This window comes from Haemorhous mexicanus, chromosome 15 (genome assembly GCF_027477595.1).
Source record: "Haemorhous mexicanus isolate bHaeMex1 chromosome 15, bHaeMex1.pri, whole genome shotgun sequence".
NCBI lineage: Eukaryota > Metazoa > Chordata > Aves > Passeriformes > Fringillidae > Haemorhous > Haemorhous mexicanus.
The window spans coordinates 484,665-509,234 of record NC_082355.1 but is presented as its reverse complement, the minus strand read 5'-3'; the positions used below and the strand labels follow the sequence as shown (position 1 = coordinate 509,234).

General features: G+C 58.1%; 1 protein-coding gene across 1 annotated transcript; it reads right to left on the bottom strand.

Annotated features, from left to right (window-relative positions):
* Positions 1-271: 271 nt before the first annotated feature.
* Positions 272-17,531, bottom strand: LOC132334441 (nascent polypeptide-associated complex subunit alpha, muscle-specific form-like). Its single transcript, XM_059860513.1, has 2 exons — positions 15,857-17,531; positions 272-381 (listed from the first exon to the last, which is right to left on the bottom strand). Exons 1-2 carry the CDS (start codon positions 17,529-17,531, stop codon positions 272-274), a joined length of 1,785 nt encoding a protein of 594 aa, XP_059716496.1.
* Positions 17,532-24,570: the final 7,039 nt, after the last annotated feature.

Here is a 24,570-nt window from a genome sequence, read left to right as displayed (position 1 = left end):
ACGTGCTTTGTTCTCTTACCTGTTCTCCCTCATGGGAGGATGCTGCAGGCTCCTGCTGTGTACCTGACCAGCCCAGCTGCACCACTGGCCTGCAGCAGCCCCACAGCCCTCGGAGCCCCAGATGCCCCCATAAGGAGCAGAGTGTGCACTGAGCACAGGGACAGAGCTGCCTTGAGGAGGGCCCAGGGCTGAAATGAGCTCAGGCAGTTCATGACTGAAATCCTCCTCTGCTCTGCAGGCCCAGGCTCAGAAGGGGTTCACTGGGTCAGGCTTAGCTCACAATGAGCACGTTCACCACGTTCTCCCCACACAGGTGAGTGTTGCACATCCAAAACCAAAACTGGGCATTGATCTTGGTGTCCAGACTTGTGTCCTGAGCTCCTGGTTAAGGCACAAGTGTGCCAGTGACTGACAGCTCTTTGATGACATATGATTAAACGTGCTCAGGAGAGAACTTCCAGATCTCCTGTTCAAACACATGAAGAAACCACAAGGCAGCAAGGCTGGAAGACTGGATGCAATGGCAAATAAGGCCATTCCTTGAGAGCTGTGGGGTGCCTCTCATGAAAACACCACATACAGGGCTGTTTTTACAAAACAGCCTCTATCACACCTCTTGGTTCCTGCTTTTTGCTATGATTATTCCTTGGACTGAAAGCAGAGGACAGACTAAAGCCTTGGGATTAGCATCAAGAAATTGCTGTACTGTGGCTATTCAACACAAATGTAAGTACCTGAGAGAACCAGGTGAAGACAAAAAGCACAACACACAGAAACTGGCCCTGGGTTAAATCTACCCTGGAACTTTGGTACCAGAGAGGTGAAGGTGGGTTTGCATTTGTTTTGCAGGCAATCCTTTGGTATTATTTCAGACAGCATGGAGGAGTGAGGAGTTCTCTAGACAGGGAGTGGGCAAAGCAAAGGGATGCCACAAGCACAGATGAAGGTTTCATTGAAGAAAAGTATCAGTTTTTTATCAAAGGGGGACAAAGTCAAGGCTCTACAGGTCTTACCCTCGGTGTAAGAGGGGGGGAGTTGTTTGCTCTGGCTGACACAGGAGCAATTCCCTGACTGATCCTAACACACACTGAAATTCAAGAGTGGTGTGTAACCTGAGGATTGTTTGCCTGCATTGCACGCTAAAGAATAAAAGCTGTCTGGAGTGGAACAGGAAGATGACAGCTGGTTCAGGGCATTTCCAGCTTTGGCACATGGCACTGGGCAGGGAGGATGGGCAAGGCAGGGACAGGTCTGTGCCAGGGGACAAAGGGCTCCTGCCAGCCTGACACCCGAGGGACACTGAGGGGCTGGGAATGCTGCAGAACATCCCAGAGAGGGGGGAAAGCAGAGGTTACACCTTTGGGTCAAGCATGCACAAAGCCATTTGAATGTTTCTTCCTCTCATGTAGAGGAGTGTGAGTTCTGAGACACAGCAGGAGGGGACACCGCCACACACAGAGCCTGCCATCAAAGGAACCCACTCTCCAGCCTTTAACACGCCCTAAGAATTGGCTTTCTCCACAATTAATTGCCTGCACTGTGCTCATTTTTACAACTCATTTGGGAGGAAAAACATTGGAAAAAATGAAGGTGTCTTTGACCTTCATCTCCTCAGATGGAGATGGCCCTGCTGCCTATTTCTTGATTCCCATGGCATTGCACTGCTCATTTGGAAAACATGAAAAATATGGTTGAGTCAGTCCCTCTGAGTTATTCTGGAGGAGTCAGGCTCTTGGTAAGATGGAAGGTGATTGAAATTCTATGGCTCCACTTTTTAAGATATTGGAAACACAGAACTGCCAGCTGCATGAGCCTGAAAACAGCACGGATGCTTGGCAGAATACATCAGAGCCCAGGATGTTCCTGCTGCTATTTACTGTGCATTTTTAACCCTTCCCATTCCCACAGCCAGAAACTGCTCTGCCTAACTTGGCCTTAGCTGGCTTTGGCTTTACCTTTAGAGAAACCCTGGATAGGTGGCAAAGAGACAGGACCACTAAGTCAGGAATAAGAAACAGGAGGAACAGCTCTGGTGTCCAAAGCCTTCGGTGCCACAACAGCTTTCAAACATTGCAGGAATCGACTGGAAAACAGGGACAGCTTTGATGCACCCCAAAGTTCAGCAGACCTCAGGTGGAATTAATGGAAGATGACTCAGTGCTGATAAATGCCAACCTGTCCCAGTTTTACAATTAAATGTTGTCAAGAGGAATTACCACAAGCATGTTTCGTTCCTTTCCCTGCATTCCAAGGCACCCACCTGCCCTGTCCGTGCTCCCAGCGAGCAGGTGAAGCCATTAAAGAGGGGCTGATGTGAGAGAGCTCTCTGACCAGCAGGCAAGCTCCTGGAATTCAGACAAGCTCTTTAACACATCTCTTGTAAGCAGAGCCCCAGCTCTGAAGTAATTCTCCCTGAACAGCCACAGCAGACAGCCACTGCAGCCAGCTCTTGGGTATCCCCTGTTACACCTTCCTCCCAGAGCTCCCCGAGCCCCACGCAGGCTCTGCCTGCTTGCTCAGATAAAACCTGAGCCTGACCTTGAGAACTGCGGGCCAGGGAACTGGTTGTGTAAGCAGTGACAGCCCAAATTAAACAAACACTGCAGAAGGGGCAGACAGACGTGCGGGAAGGAAAGGTCTGCGAGCAGGGCGGAGCCGCGGCGCTCCCCAGGTGAGCTCTGCTCCTGACGGTGCAGATTTGCAATTACAAGTACCAGGGATATGAACAGGGTGGAATTTAAAAAAACCTATTTACTCAATTGCAGGGCTGCCCAAATCTCGCTCAGACAAACACAAGTTAATGCTAAAACACCAGGAGCCAAGCTTCGGCAGCCTGCATAACGAGGATTCCTGGACTGGGACGAGCACATGTGCTTGAATGTGATTTTCAGGGCTGAACCTGCCGTGATTCATCAGCCACAACCACGTAAAGACAACATGAAAACAAACTTATTAGCGGTGCTTTTCTGGCAGCTGGAAGTGCTGCATTCTCCAAGTCAGCAGTTTTCCCGGTCTGCAGGATCCTGTTTACTACTGCTCCGCTCCGGAGCTCTCGCCTCGCTGCTCTGGCTCACAAATCACCTCCAGCGCCGGCAGCGGCGACCTGGGCTGCGGGGAAGGGCTGGGCAGGGGGGACCGGGTGTGCCAGCACCGGCACACGGGGCTGGGGGCTGCGGGGAAGGGCTGGGCAGGGGGCACCGGGTGTGCGAGCACAGGCACACGGGGCTGGGGGCTGCGGGGAAGGGCTGGGCAGGGGGGACCGGGTGTGAGAGCACAGGCACACGGGGCTGGGGGCTGCGGGGAAGGGCTGGGCAGGGGGCACCGGGTGTGCCAGCACCGAGACACGGGTCTGGGGGCTGCGGGGAAGGGCTGGGCAGGGGGGACAGGGTGTGCCAGCACCGAGACACGGGGCTGGGGGCTGCGGGGAAGGGCTGGGCAGGGGGGACCGGGTGTGCGAGCGCCGAGACACGGGGCTGGGGGCTGCGGGGAAGGGCTGGGCAGGGGGGACCGGGTGTGAGAGCACAGGCACACGGGGCTGGGGGCTGCGGGGAAGGGCTGGGCAGGGGGCACCGGGTGTGCCAGCACCGAGACACGGGGCTGGGGGCTGCGGGGAAGGGCTGGGCAGGGGGCACCGGGTGTGCCAGCACCGGCACACGGGGCTGGGGGCTGCGGGGAAGGGCTGGGCAGGGGGGACCGGGTGTGAGAGCACCGAGACACGGGGCTGGGGGCTGCGGGGAAGGGCTGGGCAGGGGGGACCGGGTGTGAGAGCACCTAGACACGGGGCTGGGGGCTGCGGGGAAGGGCTGGGCAGGGGGGACCGGGTGTGCGAGCGCCGAGACACGGGGCTGGGGGCTGCGGGGAAGGGCTGGGCAGGGGGGACCGGGTGTGAGAGCACCGGCACACGGGTCTGGGGGCTGCGGGGAAGGGCTGGGCAGGGGGCACCGGGTGTGCCAGCACCGAGACACGGGGCTGGGGGCTGCGGGGAAGGGCTGGGCAGGGGGGACAGGGTGTGCCAGCACCGAGACACGGGGCTGGGGGCTGCGGGGAAGGGCTGGGCAGGGGGGACCGGGTGTGCGAGCGCCGAGACACGGGGCTGGGGGCTGCGGGGAAGGGCTGGGCAGGGGGGACCGGGTGTGAGAGCACCGGCACACGGGTCTGGGGGCTGCGGGGAAGGGCTGGGCAGGGGGCACCGGGTGTGCCAGCACCGAGACACGGGGCTGGGGGCTGCGGGGAAGGGCTGGGCAGGGGGGACCGGGTGTGCGAGCACAGGCACACGGGGCTGGGGGCTGCGGGGAAGGGCTGGGCAGGGGGGACAGGGTGTGAGAGCACAGGCACACGGGGCTGGGGGCTGCGGGGAAGGGCTGGGCAGGGGGGACCGGGTGTGAGAGCACAGGCACACGGGGCTGGGGGCTGCGGGGAAGGGCTGGGCAGGGGGGACAGGGTGTGCCAGCACCGAGACACGGGGCTGGGGGCTGCGGGGAAGGGCTGGGCAGGGGGGACCGGGTGTGCCAGCACCGAGACACGGGGCTGGGGGCTGCGGGGAAGGGCTGGGCAGGGGGGACCGGGTGTGCGAGCACAGGCACACGGGGCTGGGGGCTGCCGGAGCCGCCGGGGAAGCTGCGGGACAAATCTCACTGCCCCGGGTGCAGCATACCTGGATGCAACCCCTGCAACATCCCTGCAGCACCCTGGGCTCCTGCAGCACACCTGGCTCCTGCAGCATCCCTGCATCATCCCAGGCTCCTGCAGCACCCCTGCAGCCTCTCCCAGCCTCCCAGGCACCACCTGGCCCTGGTTTCACTGGAGGCTGGTCCTGCATTCAAGCCACGTCCAACCAATCCATTGAGAACGTGTCATTAAACACTGTCAGAAGTGTCAAAACAGGCATCCCATCGTTTTCCATTTCCGTGTTTGTTGTTATTTTTAATGCAACAGATTCAGCACAGAAAACATTCCAGTTGATCTCAAATGTTCAAAATTTCACTTAAATTCAACATTTAAATGCCAGGCCAAAGCACCAGGTTTTGGACCCTGTGTAAGACCCTTTTTGGGAGTACCCAAAACCAGAAACCTCAGTAACACCTTCCCCTTCCCTGCTTGGTGCCACCTGTCCTCTCCACAAATCCCTGCCCTGTGCAGACCCAGCCTGCCCTTAGCCTGCCAGCAGACTCCCTTAGTGCAGCTGGCACCTGAAGGCAGGGATTATTCCCATTTAAAAAAACCCCTGCACCTGTACAGTAAGATTTTGAACAGCCACAAAGCCAACAATGAAAAAAAAACCCAAACCAAAGCTACATACAGCCACCAGCCACCCCAGTCCTGCTCCCTGAGCTACCCAGTAAGACTGCTTTGGTCACAGAGGCCACACAGGTTCAAGCTTATTCTGTAATGAAGATTAATGCCTTCTCCAGCTATAGTTCAGCATTAAAAAAAGAAAAATTAAAAAGTTTTACTTGGGGGAAAAACCTCATGAAATGCACTCTTCCAGCCTGCCCTAAATTAAAGGGACTTTTTCAAGGGCCTGCTTGCACGATTAAAAGAACATTTGAAATATAAACCTTCCTTCCACAGCTCAAAAGCTAGGCAAAAAAAAATGATCTTCCATTCTCTGCCAGTAATTGCACAAGGGCTCAATATTAACCTGGTCAATGAAATTCAATCAGCTGAAAAGCACAGGTAGCACTGAGCAGGCCAGGCCATTCCTTCCTGGGGACATTTTCCTGCAAGTGTGATCAAGGAGGAGCATTTATCCTGCCTGCAGTCCTGGCTGCCACAGGAGTGGGGCTGGGGCAGCTCCTGGAGCTGCTGGGCTGAGCCCCCCCTGCCCTGCCAGGGCCAGCTCCGAGCCCCCAGCCTGAGCCAGGGCTGGACTGTGGGAAAAGGGCCGAGGAATTGCTGCTGAGGTCACCCGGCTACAGTGACACCAAAAAGCAGAATATTCAGTCCAGAATCACAGCAGCAGGCTGGAAAGCATTCCCCAGCCACGCCACCACTGCACCATGTCCCCAGGTGCCACATCCACACTTCTGCCAGAAACCAAAGGCACCCCAGGTGCCAGTGCAGGGACAGCCCCCGGTGAGGAGGGCAAGGCAGCTGCCTCGGCTGCCCCAGGCTGTGTTTCACCAGCTGTCTGTTCCAGTTTGTGTTCACTGCTCCCAGAGCTGCTGCCCACGGGGATCCCACACTGGGATGCTCCATGGGAAGGTGGGGCTGACCTGGGGACACCCCAGGGCACCGCTCGGGGCTGGGCCACAGGGAGCAGAAGCTGTGTGGCCCTGGGCTGTTTCTAAGGTGCAGCTCAGCAGCAATTCACCAGCTCCAGGATGGGCTCTCAGAAGGACAATCAGGGCTGCAGGTTCCTGTCTACAGGTTTGCCAGCTGCTCTCAGACACCTGCTGGGAGGCAGCAAAGGCAAAGCTGGGCTTGGCCTTCCTCAAATCCTCCCTTTGTTCACCTTCAGGTTATCTCCAGCTCCAGCACAACTGAAATCCAGACAACAGGCAGCAGTGGTGGCTGAAAACAGTTTCAAAGCAGCCAGCCGAGCCCCCTCGGGCCCAGAACTGCACAGGGAACCTGCAGAGCTCTCTCAAGTGAGGGAACGATGCATTAGGGCTCCCATTGTCACCAAAGCAGCCTCAGCCCCAGCCGAGCATCTCCTGCCACCAGGCTGTGCCCTCGTGCCATGAGGCCAGGAGCGCTCCATCCCTTTTATTGGGGAGGAAGTTCTTGAGCCTCATTTGTCTGAAAAAAGGCACTGAACACTGTCAGGATAGCACTGATCCCAGAGGAGCTGAGCCAGGGTCAATGATTGTCTGAGGGGCAGCTGGAGGAAGCCAGGAGTGCTGCTCAGAGCGAGCTGCAGAGCAGCTGGCACAGCCCAGCCTGGGCCCTGCTTCCCTCAGCCCTGATTCCTGCCCAGCTCTCACCTGAGAACGGCAGGGCCCCGAGGTGGGGACAGTGCCCAGCCTCATGTAAATACTCCATCGATTTTCCTCCTCCCTCCAGATGGTGCAATTCAGAAGAATTGTTTTTAAATGATGCCTTGCAGAAACAGCGAGCAGCACAGCCAATAACAGGCAGATTTCAGGTAAGCACTGACCTCCTTCCCTCCCCAGCCAGCTGAGGCATCCAGAGCCCTGAGAGTGTTCTGCACAAATCACCTGCAGCCCATGAGCTCGAGCAGATGGCCTCTAATTGGAGCTGCAGCCCCTCAGCCTCTTCCCACTCCTGGTTTATGTCTCCAGCAGGACTCAAGGATGGCTACGGAAAACAACTCTGACTCCTTGCCACGTGCAGTTGAATTCTTTCCCTTCCTTCTAAACCCAAATAACCACATGCACCCTGGAGAAATTCATGGGAATGATGAGCCCAGCCTGTTTCTGCTTCCAAGTGGTGAAAACCCTGCAGTGAGCAGAGGGAACCCAGCCTGGAGGGGGTGGCAGCTCAGGATGGAGGGACTGGCACGGGCCAGAGCCAGCCCAGCCACAGCACCCAGGGCCACTGGCACAGGGGCAAACACAGGCTCCGAGGAGCAGCACGAGAGGTTTGGGTTTTATTGCCAGGAGCTGCTGGAAGAGCTGGGCAGGCTCCAGGCAGGCAGGGCTGCTGCACTCCTAGCTCCCAGGGGACACCAGGCTCAGGCTGCACACTCACCCCCGCTGCTGCTCCTGCACACAGGCAGCAGCAAGGGCCCAGCCTCAGGAAAATTAAGACTTGACTTTTTGGCAGTTTTCCCAGTGCTCAAAAAAAAAAAGCTGTAAAGTAGGTCACTGCACAATATGGAATTTCCCAGATATTTGCACCTTTTAGTAGGAACACTGGAGGGAACAAATTTACACTGTGGGTGAAAATGGGCTCAGGGTCATTTAAAAGATGAAATCCAGCCACGGCCCCTGGCTTTAGGGAGCCCTCCCTGCTCCCAGGAGCCCTCCCTGCTCCTGGGGCTTTAGGGAGCCCTCCCTGCTCCTGGGCCCCCACCCCAGCACCACAGGGCTGCAAGGCCCCCTGCAGACCCCCTCATCCTCAGCCCATCCCTCCTCCAGGACAGGGTGGGACACAGCCCCTCCAGCCCTGCACCCCACCCCTGGCCGTGGCAGGGGAGCTGCCCAGCCCTCTCCAGGCTGTCCCAGAGCAGAGGCTCCTACCTGGAGCTGGGGGGCTGCCCAGAGCCCCCAGGGGTGGCAGAGCCCCGACCTGAGCCCTGCTCCCTCCTGCCGGGGCCGGGCTGTAACAGACAGGTGCTCCCTGCTCCTTCCCCAGCCCCTCTGCAGAGGATTAAACTGGGGAGGGGCAGGCACGGGGAGGTGCTGATGGCCACCACGGAGGCACCTGAGAGCACCAGCCCGAGGGCAAACACCTGCCCAGCACCAAGCACTCCCTGGGAGCCCGTACCGGGAGGGAAAAGCACAAACCCCTCTCCCCTCAGCTCCAGACGTGTCACTGGGTGTCCCCTAAGCCAGCTCAGTCTGAGGGGAGCAGCTGCCCCTTCCTGCACCTGCTCCAGCCACACAAACACATCCAACTCCTCTGGAAATGAGGTTCATTACCATTCCTTCGATTTTCTGTACATAAATATTTGCAGAAGCTCTTTATCTTTTTCCTCAGAGCTGCATCTCTCTCCCCACATGCCCAGCCAGCCTGCTTTTTCATCATTAGAAAATGCTGCAGGCTTAAAAAGTAAAACCCAACAAGATGTAACAAGAGAAGCATGGCTGGCTCAGGATGCAGTGGCAGTGCCCCATCCCAGCTCCTCTGTGCTTTGCCTGGCTGGGAAGGGAAGGTTTGCCCAATAATTCCTCCCATGCCCCCCAGAAATGTGTTTAAATGTGTTTTTTGTTTTGCCACGGAGCACAACCAGCGCCATCCCAGGCTGACTGGGCTGTCTGGAGCCCACTGGTGAAACCAGGACACGCCGTGAGGCATCCCTGCCTTCCCCCTGCAGCAGGGAAACGAGCTTGTCCTTTCTCTTCTCTTCAGCTTCTGAAGCAAACAGCTCATCCTCACAGCTGTGCCAGGCACTTTGGGCTGCCTGGCCCCTCTGCCAGTGCCTGGGGACAGCTCTGAAGGTGGCAGCAGGCTGTGCAGCCCAGAGCATCCCTCGGCAGCACATCCCACCCCACCCGCACGGACACGCAGCGCCCTCGCCCCGGGTTAAAAGCTTTTCCATTAGCAGCTTCACTGGATGCATTTTGTAGGAAGATAAAGCACCATGAGAAAATAAAGCCTTGTCATTTCCCTCTGCAAATAATTCAGGGCTGTAATGAGGAGGAATCAATCAAGGCAGAGCACTTGGGTTGCAAGGTCTCTCCCATGGTGTCAATGGGAAACTCGTATAAAACCCTGGCACTTTGACAGCCCCAGCCTCATCTGCACAGGGCTGAGGTGCCAAAGGGGCCCGGGCTGTGCCTCTGCTGATGGTTACAGCAAATGAGAGCAGGGTCTGGCCCCAGGGCTGCCTGGTGCCTCTGCCCGGACAGCAGCCACACATCCCAGGCTCCCAGGGCTGGACCCTGCCATCCCCAGGCCAGCAGCCACACACCCCGGGCCCCCAGGGCTGGACCCTGCCACCCCCAGATCCAGCAGCCACACACCCTGGGCTCCCAGCCCCTGCCATCCCCAGGCCAGCAGCCACACACCCCGGGCTCCCAGCCCCAGCCCCTGCCATCCCCAGGCCAGCAGCCACACACCCTGGGCTCCCAGCCCCTGCCACCCCCAGATCCAGCAGCCACACACCCCGGGCTCCCAGCCCCAGCCCCTGCCATCCCCAGGCCAGCAGCCACACACCCTGGGCTCCCAGGGCTGGACCCTGCCATCCCCCAGCCAGCAGCCACACACCCTGGGCTCCCAGCCCCTGCCATCCCCCAGCCAGCAGCCACACACCCTGGGCTCCCAGCCCCTGCCATCCCCAGGCCAGCAGCCACACACCCCGGGCTCCCAGGGCTGGCCCCTGCCATCCCCAGGCCAGCAGCCACACACCCTGGGCTCCCAGCCCCAGCCCCTGCCATCCCCAGACCAGCAGCCACACACCCCGGGCTCCCAGGGCCGGGGGCTCCTGGCTCCAAAGGGAACTGGCACCTCTTCAAATCCAGCAGCTGATAAATGTTAAAGCAGGTAATGCCCCAAATCCTGCCCCTCCTCCTGGAATGTTTGTCCCATTAGTGAGACAGGAAACGATTTACAAAACAACAAATAAAACGCAGCAAAAAATCACACAGAGCTAAAAGCTGGAAACAAGGAGTTTAAATGATGGGTTTAGATCATGGCACAGCTACCCTGAACTGAATTAATTGCTGCACTCGGAGCTGTCAGCTGCTGCCAGGGTGGGAATGAGCAGCAGGGCTGAGGAGGGCAAACTTCCAGCAGGGCTTTGCTGGGAACAGCAGAACTCTGGGACCAGCCGGGCCAGGCTCGGCCTCAGACAGGTCCTGGCACCACCGTGGGCACCACGTGAGGCACCCGCCCAGCTCCTGCTCCTGGCACCAGGCAGACAGGAACTGGGGCTCTGGAGAACAGCAGGGATTTACTGAGCTTTTCCTGCTCATAAACTTACTTTGGGGCTGGGGCGGGTACCAATGCTTCCTTCCTCACCCTAATTCCAAAATCCAGAGTGATGTGAGACTAAAAATGCCAGTCCCAAAATTATGCATAGCAGTTCAAATAGAAGCAATTTGATAATTTCCTCAGGCACACAAAGCAGCAACTCAATAAGAATAAATATGCTAATGAATGTATTTAGTCTTGGCCATTACATTTCGTAAATATTTACTGCTCAGTATTCAGAGTCCCAATCCACAAGCATCAGTCACCAACCAAAGCTAGAAGGGTGAAGGGAAGTGTCGGGCTGTGCTCACTTCAGTATTCATTGTCTGAGCTCCAGCATCCTGCAGTCAGTTGCCACCTCCATGTGTTCAAGTCAAGCAAAAGGAGCTTGAAAAGGAAAGCAAGTGAGAATGGTAGAAATGTGGGAGCCCTGGCAGGGGATAAACAATGTACCAACAGAGCAGGAGCTGCCTCCTACAAAAGCATTCTTTATTGTGTGGCCTTAGCCTGGCTCAGAGCTGCTCTCACACCTTCTCACCTGGCCTGCCCCACCCTGGCAGGGAGCTCCTGCCCTGGACATGGACAAGTTAATTCAGCCACGCTGTAATCAAGTTTTAAAAACTTCCACACCCAGCCCTGGCTCACCACTACCCCTCCTGGGCTGAGAATTCTGCCCAGGCTTTGCCTGCAGATCCCAGAGCCCCCCCTGCCCTCAGGAGGGAGTGATGCTCTCACCAGCAGATCCAGACTGGGCTCTGCTGGTAGCTGGCATTTACTGGCATTTCTGCTCAGACTCACAAATTATTCACAAAGAAAGTTTTGGGCAATAATATGGGTGCACATCATTCATTAGCACCTTTTCTGAATGAGCAATAAAAAGTAAATAGAAATGCTGTAATTTCCACCCAAATGCCCTGTGACTTATACCAAAAAACCCCAAGTGGGGCAGGACAACTTTTTCTCATATATTTTTATTCAGAGTTGGAATAAAGTAAGAGAAATGTGACAAATATGAGGAGTTGTGAAATGACACTGGCAGTCCCTTGGCAGTAAAAAACCCCCACCCTACCCACAGAATATTCTCATGTCTCAGTTACAAAAATAATGATTAAATAAATCAGCGCCCTTGGTGTCCTTGAAGAGTTTTACGAAGCAGAACTTCTCCCTCTCTTTCTACAAAATACAGATACTTAATCTGGACTGTGTAAATACACGAGCTTTATCATAGCCATGCACAAAATTTAATATTCATGCAGTGCTTTCTCCTGCTCGTCATGCAGCTCATCCCTGCTCCATCCCTGCCCCTCGCTCTGCTGAGCCCCGACTCCCTCATCTCCCGAGCTCTCCGGCAGGCTGCAGGGCTGGCAGGACCCAGGAGAGCAGGAGGGACCCGGGCTGGCTCTGCCAGCAGCCTCCTCCTGCTCCAGCCAGCCCCTGGCTCGGGTCTGGCAGCGGGACAGGCTCCTGGAGGGAAAGGCCTTGGAATGCCCTGGAATGTCTTGGAATGCCATGGAATGTCTTGGAGTGCTGCCTTGGAGTGCCTTGGAGTGCCTTGGAGTGCTGGCTTAGAGTGCTGGCTTGGAGTGCCTTGGAATGCCTTGGAGTGCCTTGGAATGCCATGGAATGCCTTGCAGTGCCTTGGAGTGCCTTGGAATGCCTTGGAGTGCCTTGGAGTGCCTTGGAATGCCATGGAATGCCTTGGAATGCCATGGAATGCCTTGCAGTGCCTTGGAATGCCATGGAATGCCTTGAAGTGCCTTGGAGTGCCTTGGAATGCCATGGAATGCCTTGGAATGCCATGGAATGCCTTGCAGTGCCTTGGAATGCCATGGAATGCCTTGAAGTGCCTTGGAGTGTCTTGGAATGCCATGGAGTGCCATGGAATGCCATGGAATGCCTTGCAGTGCCTTGGAGTGCCTTGGAATGCCATGGAATGCCTTGGAATGCCATGGAATGCCTTGCAGTGCCTTGGAATGCCATGGAATGCCTTGAAGTGCCTTGGAGTGCCTTGGAATGCCATGGAATGCCTTGGAATGCCATGGAATGCCTTGCAGTGCCTCGGAATGCTGGCTTGGAGTGCTGGCTTGGAGTGCCTTGGAATGCCATGGAGTGCCATGGAATGCCAGCTCCCTCGGGTGCTCTGCTGGAGAGCTTTTATCCCAGTTCCTGATCCTAACTGAGACACAGCTCCTGAAGTGCCCGGGCAGCTGGGGGCAGTGGCTGGGGCTGCTGTGACCCCCTGCAGCTGCCAAAACCCTCCGAGTGACATGATCTAAACTGCCAGGGCCCACTCGTGGCTGTTTCAGTGTGAAGGTGCTCTAGAGGCACAAATTGTTATTGCAGCATGAGCTGGTACAACGAGGCATTAGGAAGAAGAACTGCCTCAATGCCTGGGGGAAATCAGGAATGAGAATGAATTACAGAAACTGATACAGTTATACATGCCCTGTTCTAAAATGTATTTGAAACAAAATGATTACCATAATAAAAGTAAATCCATTTCTGTTCTGCCTATTCTCTGTAGACAAAAGAAAGGGTCAAACATTCTTTTCATCAATTAAAAGATGTAAAGAATCAGGACTCAAAATATCAATTTAATTTTGAGTGCAGATAATCTGGTGATTTGGAAAAAAAATGGAATCTAATTCAGGGAAGAAATTCAAGTAATAAATTACTTACCTTCATCACACCTTGTTTCCAAAACTGACTGTGTGAGTTTCCAGCACACAGCTGCCTGTCTGTGAGAAGCCTGTCCTAAGAACCAGGGGCAGAGCAGAACACCCTTTCCTTTTTCTGCCTGCTTAGTAAAGACTGGGCAAGCTCTGAGTCACAAAGTTGGAGTTCAGTCCCTGAGCAGGGGATTCATCTCTTCACATATTTTGTGTGACAACCCCAAGGCAAACACGAGGCGACAGAGGAACATCAGTGCAAGGAGGGGCTGTGGTGGCTTCTCCAGGGCCAGCACGGCCCAAGGTCCAGAGGGGACACGGTGAGAGGGGACAGGGTCAGATTGGACACGGTGGGAGGGGACAGGGCTGAGAGGGGACAGGGTCAGATTGGACACGGTGAGAGGGGACACGGTGAGAGGGGACAGGGTCAGATTGGACACGGTGGGAGGGGACAGGGCTGAGAGGGGACAGGGTCAGATTGGACACAGTGAGAGGGGACAGGGCTGAGAGGGGACAGGGTCAGATTGGACACTGTGGGAGGGGACAGGGCTGGGAGGGGACAGGGTCAGATTGGACACGGTGGGAGGGGACAGGGTCAGATTGGACACAGTGAGAGGGGACGGGGTCAGATTGGACACGGTGGGAGGGGACAGGGCTGGGAGGGGACAGGGTCAGATTGGACACAGTGAGAGGGGACAGGGCTGAGAGGGGACAGGGTCAGATTGGACACAGTGAGAGGGGACAGGGTCAGATTGGACACTGTGGGAGGGGACACGGTGGGAGGGGACAGGGTCAGATTGGACACGGTGGGAGGGGACAGGGTCAGATTGGACACGGTGAGAGGGGACAGGGTCAGATTGGACACGGTGGGAGGGGACAGGGCTGAGAGGGGACAGGGTCAGATTGGACACGGTGGGAGGGGACAGGGCTGAGAGGGGACAGGGTCAGATTGGACACGGTGGGAGGGGACAGGGCTGAGAGGGGACAGGGTCAGATTGGACACGGTGGGAGGGGACAGCCCAAAGCCAGGGCACAGGCAGCTCACGGGGCTCAGGAGGGGAGCAGCTCCCTGAGCCGAGGGACAGCAGCACAGCACACCCACCTCTGCAGCCAGCTGCTCTGCCAGGAGCTTGTTTGTTTATTTATTTATCCCGTCCTCGGTGCCACCACGGCAGGGGACAGAGGAGGGAGGCTCAGGGAAGATATTGACCCCAGATTGATCCCCGGGCAGGCAGCTGGCAGGGCCACAGCAGCACAGCACAGGCACAGGGAGAAGTCTATTAATGAGCTCCAACTACTAAATTATTGACTAGTTAAGTACTGCAAATTTGGTCTAATTGTTTTCATGATGGGAGTTTAATTAAAGTGTCTTTTGTATAAAAAGTCTAGCCATATCCTTGTTCAGATAGTGTCAGGGAGAGTTTCCAAAGCCTGCCCGGCTTTCAAAACCAAATTAAAAGTTACATCCAATGCAAAGCTCTTCAAAAGAGGGAGCTTTTGTGTGGGAGAGTACTTTAATTCCCAGCTCCAGCTCACAAGTCCTGCTCCTGAGCCACCTCTCCCCATCTCCGTGCTGTGGGACTGCAGCTCCCAGGGCCAGGGGAAACCAGGGAGGTGCTGGGCAGCAATGGAAATCTGAGGGAATGGAGACATGCACAATGGAAAGGGAAGGAAGGCTCCCAGGGAGGAGGGGGAGAGCAGTCAAACCAAAACACTGGGGGACATCAAATGACACCAAAAATTCAGGCTGCACACGATTCCCCACTGCAGAAAGACAGCTATCACCTGCCCAGACCCACGGGAATTTGCCAGGACACGACATCAGCACAAATCCAGGCAGTCACAGCAGAGTTTGGCCGCTGCCCTTCCCTTCAGTTTGGCCCTGAGAGCTCTTCCCAGATCCCTCCCTGCACCATGGCCCTGCCCAGGTGAGCACGTCCCTAACTCAGCACACGTGTTTAGGGCAAACCCAGGTGCACTACTCCAGAAATTGTCCCTCACCCAAGCTCAGCCAGCTGCAGGCAGAGGGGAGCAGCTGACAGGACACAGACTGTTGGGTGTTGCAGCCAGGAGCCCCGGAGCCCTGTCAGGCTGCATCCCCCAGCAGCCCTGGAGGACACGGGGACAGGGGCAGGAGCTCAGCCAAGACAGCAGCACCGGGGCTTCCTGGCCTCCAGAGGTACAGATATGCCTCATCATGCCTTTTCCATGGCTTATCATTTATTTATGGCAATCTCTACTTGCTATTAGGTATTTCCAGACATTTATATGCCCTGCTTGGAAGCAGAACTCTTTGCTAGAATATGGAGAAATTGGCAGCACCACATACAAGTTTATTTAGGACAAAATAACACCTGCCACTAAGAGGAAGAGCTGTGCTGTGGTTAAATTGACTGTTTGGAACCAAGCAAGTGTCACTCCAATTGCCCCAGTTGCATCAGGGACACCAGGCAGGTCGCAGCCTCCCCTCCCTGATTTGCTCTCTGGCTGAAAAGAATAAAGGATGTGACTGTCAGCCTTAAACTGGATAAACTCCCCCACAGCCACGGCTGAGGCTCTGCCCAATGCCAAAGGCCCCTGCAGGGACAGGATCAGCAGTTGGATTCTGTCCGTGCATTGGTCTGCAAGGGAGGGAGCACAGCCCTGACCGAGGGAGCTGCGGCTCGGGGCTCCGCGGGCACCGGGGCTGCTCGGGGGTTCCGTGGGCACCGGGGCTGCTCGGGGCTCCCGCGGGGACCGGGGCTGCTCGGGGCTCCCATGGGCACCGGGGCTGCTCGGGGTTCCCTTGGGGACCGGGGCTGCTCGGGGCTCCCATGGGCACCGGGGCTGCTCGGGGCTCCCGTGGGCACCGGGGCTGCTCGGGGCTCCCGTGGGCACCGGGGCTGCTCGGGGCTCCCTTGGGGACCGGGGCTGCTCGGGGGTTCCGTGGGCACCGGGGCTGCTCAGGGGCTCCCGTGGGGACCGGGGCTGCTCGGGGCTCCCGCGGGCACCAGGGCTGCTCGGGGCTCCCGCGGGCACCGGGGCTGCTCGGGGCTCCCGCGGGCACCGGGGCTGCTCGGGGCTCCCGTGGGCACCGGGGCTGCTCGGGGCTCCCGCGGGCACCGGGGCTGCTCGGGGGTTCCGTGGGCACCGGGGCTGCTCGGGGCTCCCGCGGGCACCGGGGCTGCTCGGGGCTCCCTTGGGGACCGGGGCTGCTCGGGGGTTCCGTGGGCACCAGGGCTGCTCGGGGTTCTGTGGGCACCGGAGCTGCTCGGGGCTCCCTTGGGCACCGGGGCTGCTCAGGGGCTCCCGTGGGCACCGGGGCTGCTCGGGGCTCCCGTGGGCACCGGGGCTGCTCGGGGCTCCCTTGGGCACCGGGGCTGCTCGGGGCTCCCGTGGGCACCGGGGCTGCTCGGGGCTCCCGCGGGCACCGGGGCTGCTCGGGGCTCCCGTGGGCACCGGGGCTGCTCGGGGCTCCCGTGGGCACCGGGGCTGCTCGGGGCTCCCGCGGGCACCGGGGCTGCTCGGGGCTCCCATGGGGACCGGGGCTGCTCGGGGCTCCCATGGGCACCGGGGCTGCTCGGGGCTCCCTTGGGCACCGGGGCTGCTCGGGGCTCCCTTGGGGACCGGGGCTGCTCGGGGCTCCCGTGGGCACCGGGGCTGCTCGGGGCTCCCGTGGGCACCGGGGCTGCTCGGGGCTCCCATGGGGACCGGGGCTGCTCGGGGCTCCCGTGGGCACCGGGGCTGCTCGGGTTCCGTGGGCACCGGGGCTGCTCGGGGCTCCGCGGGCACCAGGGCTGCTCGGGGCTCCCTTGGGCACCGGGGCTGCTCGGGGTTCCGTGGGCACCGGGGCTGCTCGGGGCTCCCGCGGGCACTGGGGCTGCTCGGGGTTCCGTGGGCACCGGGGCTGCTCGGGGCTCCCGTGGGCACCGGGGCTGCTCGGGGCTCCCGCGGGCACCGGGGCTGCTCGGGGCTCCCGCGGGCACCGGGGCTGCTCGGGGCTCCCGCGGGCACCGGGGCTGCTCGGGGCTCCCTTGGGCACCGGGGCTGCTCGGGGCTCCCATGGGGACCGGGGCTGCTCGGGGCTCCCGCGGGCACCGGGGCTGCTCGGGGCTCCCGCGGGCACCGGGGCTGCTCGGGGCTCCCATGGGCACCGGGGCTGCTCGGGGCTCCCTTGGGCACCGGGGCTGCTCGGGGCTCCCGTGGGCACCGGGGCTGCTCGGGGCTCCCGTGGGCACCGGGGCTGCTTGGGGGTTCCGTGGGCACCGGGGCTGCTCGGGGGTTCCGTGGGCACCGGGGCTGCTCGGGGTTCCCTTGGGCACCTGGGCTGCTCGGGGCTCCCATGGGCACCGGGGCTGCTCGGGGCTCCCGCGGGCACCGGCCCGTAGGCACCGGGGCTGCAGCTGCCAGGCACAACCACAGGGGCGGGCACAGCCCCAGGTGAGGCCACAGCCCCAGGTGAGGCCACAGCCCTGCACACAGTCCCAGGTGCGGGCAGACCCCAGGTAGCTGGGCACACCCCATGCAGTTGTGGCTCCTTGTTTCTCTCCAGTGCCATTGCACAGCCGTGTACTGCTGATGCCACATCCATCCATCATCCATCCATCCATCCATCCATCCCTCCATCCATCCATCCATCCATCCCTCATCCATCCATCATCCATCCATCATCCATCCATCATCCATCCATCATCCATCCATCCATCCCTCCCTCCATCCACCCATCCCTCCCTCCATCCATCCCTCCATCCCTCCATCCCTCCATCCATCATCCATCCCTCCATCCATCCTTCCATCCATCCCTCCCTCCATCCCTCCCTCCATCCCTCCATCCCTCCCTCCATACGAGAGTGTCACTGTCCATTGCTCTGGGCTGAAATCTCACCCCTGTTTGTCCTGCATCCAGTTAGCTCCAGGGGCTCCTGGGGAGGTGGCAGTGCTGTGCCGAGCACACCTGGCCATCCTTGAACCACCTGGCAGGGCAGGTGAGCAGCCCCAGTGCCCAGGGCACCTCTGGGGGCAGCTGGGCCCTGCAGCCACACCGAGCAGCCTCTGTCCCCAGCCCGTCCCTGTGCAGGTGACAGGACGGTGACAGCGCAGCGGGGACAGGGCCCTGCCCCACTGGAACACCTTGGACACGGGGCTCAGTGAGCAGCTGCAGGATTTAACACCTCCACACAGCAGACCCAGCTGCACTGCAGCTCTGGGAGCCCAGGGAGGACAGAGGGCCCCAGCAAACTTTTGAAACAAAGCAGTTTAAGAAGCCAGAGGAGTGTGTCCAGCATCCCAATGTGAGCTTTCAGAAATGCCTGAGCCACAGGGGATTTAATTTTTTCTGAAGTTACTGGGTTTTTTCTGGAACACCCTCAGAGCTTTCTGAAGTCACGTGGACCTTGCAGGACAGCCCTGCCACACTTCCCAGGGAGCAGCACCAGGCAAAGCAACGACGAATTACAAGAGACACCAGAACAAAGTAGGAATTAATGGGGTTGACATCAGCTGGAAATAAATCTTTTTTTTGAGGACAGGCACATGTATCACATACCTGCTCATTTCAAAGCTGCAGGAATTAGGAATTCCACTCTGATCCTGCCATAAATGTGCATGCAGACATTTCTATGTCCCCTGTGCACCAGGCATGATCTCCAGGCCCAGCCCTTGGCAGCTCACACCTCTGGGGCACAGCAGACACCCACAGAGGAAAGGAGAGGAAATGGTCTGGGGAGGAGCACGCTCCATGCCAAGGGCTGGAAGCAGCAGGGAGCTGATGATTTTTTAACTTCTGTCCAAGCATCTGCTGGTGGACACGAGAGCACAGCAGAGGCTCTGCCTCACCTGCTGTGCAGAGCAGCAGGCAGCCTGCTCTGGCTGCAGAGCTGCACAGAAAATTAATTTCCAGCAATTATTTGTGCTCTGGACAAAGAGCCCAACTCGTGTGTGAACAAGCCAGGAGAGAGCTCCAGGACACCTACAGCTGTGCTGCCAATGCATTCAAGGGCCCAAGAAATCTTAATTAAACCCCTCTCACTCCAAGCACTCAAAAAGCAACAAAAAGCCAGTTCTGAGGGTGAGGGCCTGCAGCAACAGCCCTGAGCAGGCTCAGGGGGTGCCCAGTGCCCAGCAGTGCCCAGGCTGGGGGCTCCCAGCTCCCTCCCAGCTCCCCCAGTCTCACAGAGCCCTCACCTGCAGAGGACACATCCCGGGTCCATGCCAGACAGGGAGTTTGCAGAGCTGCATTTCTTTTCTCCTAGGTCAAGATTCTTTTTCCAAGGAGGTGCCAGGTTGGGGTCAGGTTAACAGCCTGATCTGGGGAATGGAAGAATTATAGCTTTACACAAAACAAAACAAAGAAACAAAAAAGACAGGGTAGAATCAGTTCTCAGTGTTTGGGCAGCATTGCTGGCCTCAGAGGCAGGACTGAGGGGTCTGGAGGGCACATCAGCCAGATGATCCCAAACGGGAGCACTCAGCTTCCTCAGCCATCCCAAGGGCCACGCAAACCCCCCAAGGCTGGGCAGCTGCTCAGCCCCCAGGCACCTTCCCAGACCCGGCAGGGCCCTCACCCTGGTGCTGCCCACCCTGCTCTGAGCCAGCCCAGCCAGGAGGGATCAGAGGAGCCAATTTCAGACAGTTACCTGCAAGGCAGCTCCCCCACCCCTGAGCAGGCAGCAGGGGAAGGGCCCCGACTTCTCCTTCCCAGCAGCTTCTCTAATTCTTTAAAAAAGCCATCTGAGGAAATGGGATCCTTTGGAACAAGACAAACCACAGCAAAGCATGAAGGTTTTACAACTTGACTAAATTACCTCTCTTACAATTTCAGGAATTACATTCTGGCACATTGCAAGTCTCCCTAAGTAATCCCCAAATGCAAACCTGATGAGAGAAGAGAATCAGAAGGGAAGAGTCACAGCAGCATAAATTACCATTTTTTAAATAAAAACAAAGAATTGGAAGACTTTACAGCTCAGCAAACGTAGAAGCAGGAATGCTGGCAAATTACAGAGCACTTGGGGAAGATTTCTTTTTTTTATAAAGCATTACCCAGTGCTGGTGCTGCTTTGCCAGCGGGCTGTAACGGGGCTGCCACGGGGCTCAGGAGGGCACCTGCACCCAGCACTGCCAGCCAGGGCCCCACACAGCAAGGGGACAAAGGTGGCACTGCCAGCCCCGTGGGGACAGGACCCCTCATACAGCAAGGGGACAAAGGTGGCACTGCCAGCCCCGTGGGGACAGGACCCCTCCCTCAGCCCAGGGGACAAAGGTGGCACTGCCAGCCCCGTGGGGACAGGACCCCTCACACAGCAAGGGGACAAAGGTGGCACTGCCAGCCCCGTGGGGACAGGACCCCTCACACAGCAAGGGGACAAAGGTGGCACTGCCAGCCCCGTGGGGACAGGACCCCTCACACAGCAAGGGGACAAAGGTGGCACTGCCAGCCCCGTGGGGACAGGACCCCTCACACAGCAAGGGGACAAAGGTGGCACTGCCAGCCCCGTGGGGACAGGACCCCTCACACAGCAAGGGGACAAAGGTGGCGCTGCCAGCCCCGTGGGGACAGGACCCCTCCCACAGCAAGGGGACAAAGGTGGCACTGCCAGCCCCGTGGGGACAGGACCCCTCCCTCAGCCCAGGGGACAAAGGTGGCACTGCCAGCCCCGTGGGGACAGGACCCCTCCCACAGCAAGGGGACAAAGGTGGCGCTGCCAGCCCCGTGGGGACAGGACCCCTCATACAGCAAGGGGACAAAGGTGGCGCTGCCAGCCCTGTGAGGACAGGACCCCTCATACAGCAAGGGGACAAAGGTGGCACTGCCAGCCCCGTGGGGACAGGACCCCTCACACAGCAAGGGGACAAAGGTGGCACTGCCAGCCCTGTGAGGACAGGACCCCTCATACAGCAAGGGGACAAAGGTGGCACTGCCAGCCCCGTGGGGACAGGACCCCTCATACAGCCTAGGGGACAAAGGTGGCACTGCCAGCCCTGTGAGGACAGGACCCCTCATACAGCCTAGGGGACAAAGATGGCACTGCCAGCCCCGTGGGGACAGGACCCCTCACACAGCAATGGGGACAAAGGTGGCACTGCCAGCCCCGTGGTGCCCCTGGCACTGCAGCAGTGACAGTGCCAGGCTGTGTGGGGACAGGACCCCTCCCTCAGCCCAGGCAGGTCTGGAGGGACCCCCGGAGAGCCCCGCTCCTGGCAGAGCTGGGTGGGCAATGGCTGGGGGGAGAAAGGCTCGGGGAACCAAGTGACCAGCCCCGCAGCCAGACTGAGCTATGGCTTCATGCTGCCCCACACAGCTGCTGCTCCCAGCCCGTTCTCCAGGCAGGCAGACGCTGTGCACGGCTTTACAGAGCAGTCCTGTCTCCTCACACACTCTCTCTGTTGAGTTGGACTCGGTGACAAGGACAAAACTATCTATTAGGAAACAAATTACAGTTATTTAGTACTTCTAAAAAACGGCTGGCTTTTAGAATCACTTTGCCTTTTAATATTTAATGACCCAGATCAAGAACAGAACACTCCCGGAGGAGCAGCCAGCTGGCAGGCAGCCCAGGGGAAAGAATTCTCTGGGATCGTGGAGCACCTTCTGGAACAGCTGCGTTTGGTGGGCTCTGGGAAACCAAACTTCATGGGGTTTGGGTTCTGAACTGAACAAGCACATCACATGGAGAGCAGGGAGCATCTCCACGAGCAGAGCAGCTCTCAGGAAAGGAAGAGCAGAGAGGGCAGCGCTGCCGTGGGGCTCTCAGCACCCCACCAACAGCTCAGCCACAAACAGCACAAACCTGGCACCAGAAACCACCACCAAACCAAAACACATCTCCAACTGCATGGCAAAGAATTTAGGGGCTAAAACTCTGGGGATTAAAGCACTGGGGACTAAAAATATAATGCCTAAGAGTTGCTGTTTCATCCGAAATGAGCATTTGATTGCAGTTCCTGTAGGAAGAAGAAGGTGGGTGGGTTGTTTCCCCCCAGGTCCTAGGCACTTGTTTCCCACGTGGTGCCACAACTGTTAATGCATCCCAGACGTGGTGTAGGCTGCTGGAGGGCACCATCCTGTGCAAGAAAAGCATGCACACAACAGGACTTCTGAGGAGGAACACTCTGCTTGGGAGGGCACAAAACTCTGGCGAGGAATGGGACACAGAAGGGACCTGACTCCCCGTTGCAAAAGGCAATCAACATTCAGCTGGATGACAAACTGCACTGTAAAGCACAAGATAATTTAGTGATCCCAGATAATACCAGAACATTACTGCGACTCCCATACTAACACGAGTGCCAGGCTGAAGAAATACTGCCATCAGCCTGGAATGAAAGAAAACACAAAGCTTTAGGGAAATTGCATTTTAAGGCTAACACAGTTACATAGTACAATTATGATGTGCAATCCAGGCACTCCAAAACTCTGATATAACAAAATTCTGATGTAATAGGAATCTCGTGTTCTAAGCTAAAAACGTTGACAACTCCAGAAAATAACTGTTCAGTAACCTAGCTCTTCTGTTTTTTCCTGCTGCAGAAGGAAGTTGAATTAAAAAGCACAAGGTTTTCAGGGCCTGTTCTACACCAAAATTGGAGGCTTCTCAGGCTTCTCCAGTGCATGCTGCTCTGAAATGGCAGTGTGGCATAATTACATTATGGATGTAACTTGCACTCTCCGAGGCCCAATCGTGTGAAACAAAGAGCCATTTACATAAATCTTTCACTAAATAGCAGGTTCTATTACCCAGTATTTAAGCAGAAGTAGACTCAATTTCCCACACGTAATTGTGAAAGAAATGGCATTGCAAGTCTGCAAGCAGCTGTAATAATGACTGGGAGAGGCGAAGAGCCCCAGAACCCGAGGGTCCGCCCAGGCACAGCCACCTGCAAGGTCCCGTTCCCCGGGGCGGACGGACTGTCCCCCGCGGTCCCCCTGCTGGCGGGAGCTCCGGAGGCAGCGCAGCCCCGTCCCCGGCCGGTGCCGCTCGCCCCGCGGGGCTGGCCGGGCACGGGCGCTGGGGCAGCCGCACCTCCGAGCCCCGGGCCCGCTCAGCCCGGCCCGGCCCCCGACCCTCCGCACTCCGCTGTGCCTCTGTCCCCGTGTCCCGCTGCCCCCTCTGCCCCCAATCTCCCCGGTGTCCCTCTGTCCCACTGTTCCCGTGTCTCTCCGTCCCCGGTGTCCCTCTGTCCCCAATCTCCCCGGTGTCCCTCTGTCCCACTGTTCCCGTGTCTCTCCGTCCCCGGTGTCCCTCTGTCCCCGGTCTCCCCGGTGTCCCTCTGTCCCACTGTTCCCGTGTGTCTCCGTCCCCGTGTCCCTCTGTCCCCGGTCTCCCCGGTGTCCCTCTGTCCCACTGTTCCCGTGTGTCTCCGTCCCCGTGTCCCTCTGTCCCCGATCTCCCCGGTGTCCCTCTGCCCCCAATCTCCCCGGCGTCCCTCTGCCCCCGATCTCCCCGGTGTCCCTCTGTCCCCTCGGTCCCCCGGCACCTCCCGGGCAGTGGCGCCACCGTGTGGCCATCGCGCAGCGCCCGCGAGAGACACCTGGGGAGAGAGAGGGACACCTGGGGGAGAGAGAGACACCTGAGGGGGAGAGAGAGACACCTGGGGGAGAGAGGGACACACCGGGAGGGAAACCTGGGGAGAGAGACCCCAGGCTCAGGGACCCCCAGCCCTCAGCAGTGCCCAGCCCCACACGCCATCCCTCAGAATGCCAAAGCCTGGGAAGCAGGGACAGGTATCCCCACAAAGCGTGCGCACTTCTCCTAAAATCGTTAACGAGCTCTTGTAATAAATGTCTTTCCAGAATGATTTGCTTATTCCAAGGAATTTTCTCCTCCATCTCCTCCACACAGATGGACCTAAAGCAACCACAAAACTGACTTTGCCTGTAACCCACCCATAGGTCCAAATTATTTTTCCCACCCCGCTGTTGGCTCTGAGTGTTTCCAGAAACCTTCAGCAGCTCAGCCTGGGGGTCCCAGTGGTTCCACAGCCGTCCCTCGCATTGCTCCAACCAGAACCAGCCGTTCCCCACTTTCAGAAACCCAGCAGATGAAACTACACCAAGAATTGCTGTGCTCTCGCCCACCATCCAGCAAATGCCCGGACAGTTTTCCACTAACAGCCCCGAGCAGAATGGTCACACTGGCCATTATTCCAGACCCAGGGAGTTCAGACCCCACGTACCTGTGCTGGCTGGAAGGTGAGCCATCCCTTCCAGCAGGTACCACGGCGTTTCTCAGAAGTTGTTGCAGGGGAATCACAGGGCTGCACAGACATCACTGCAGCTCACACAGAGCAGTTCGTATGAAATCAAAAGATTCCAAAGCAATGAAGGGCTGGGTTTACATGTAGATCAAATGTAGCCCACATAAACCAAAACAACAGCCTCAAA

What these genes read in the sequence shown, in the direction of transcription:
- LOC132334441 (XM_059860513.1), bottom strand. Translation starts at nt 17,531, where the DNA reads ATGGGAGCCCCGAGCAGCCCAGGTGCCCAAGGGAACCCCGAGCAGCCC. An exon ending in CCCGAGCCGCAGCTCCCTCG is followed by an intron (nt 382 to 15,856) that starts GTCAGGGCTGTG and finishes TGCCTTAACCAG; the next exon opens with GAGCTCAGGACACAAGTCTG.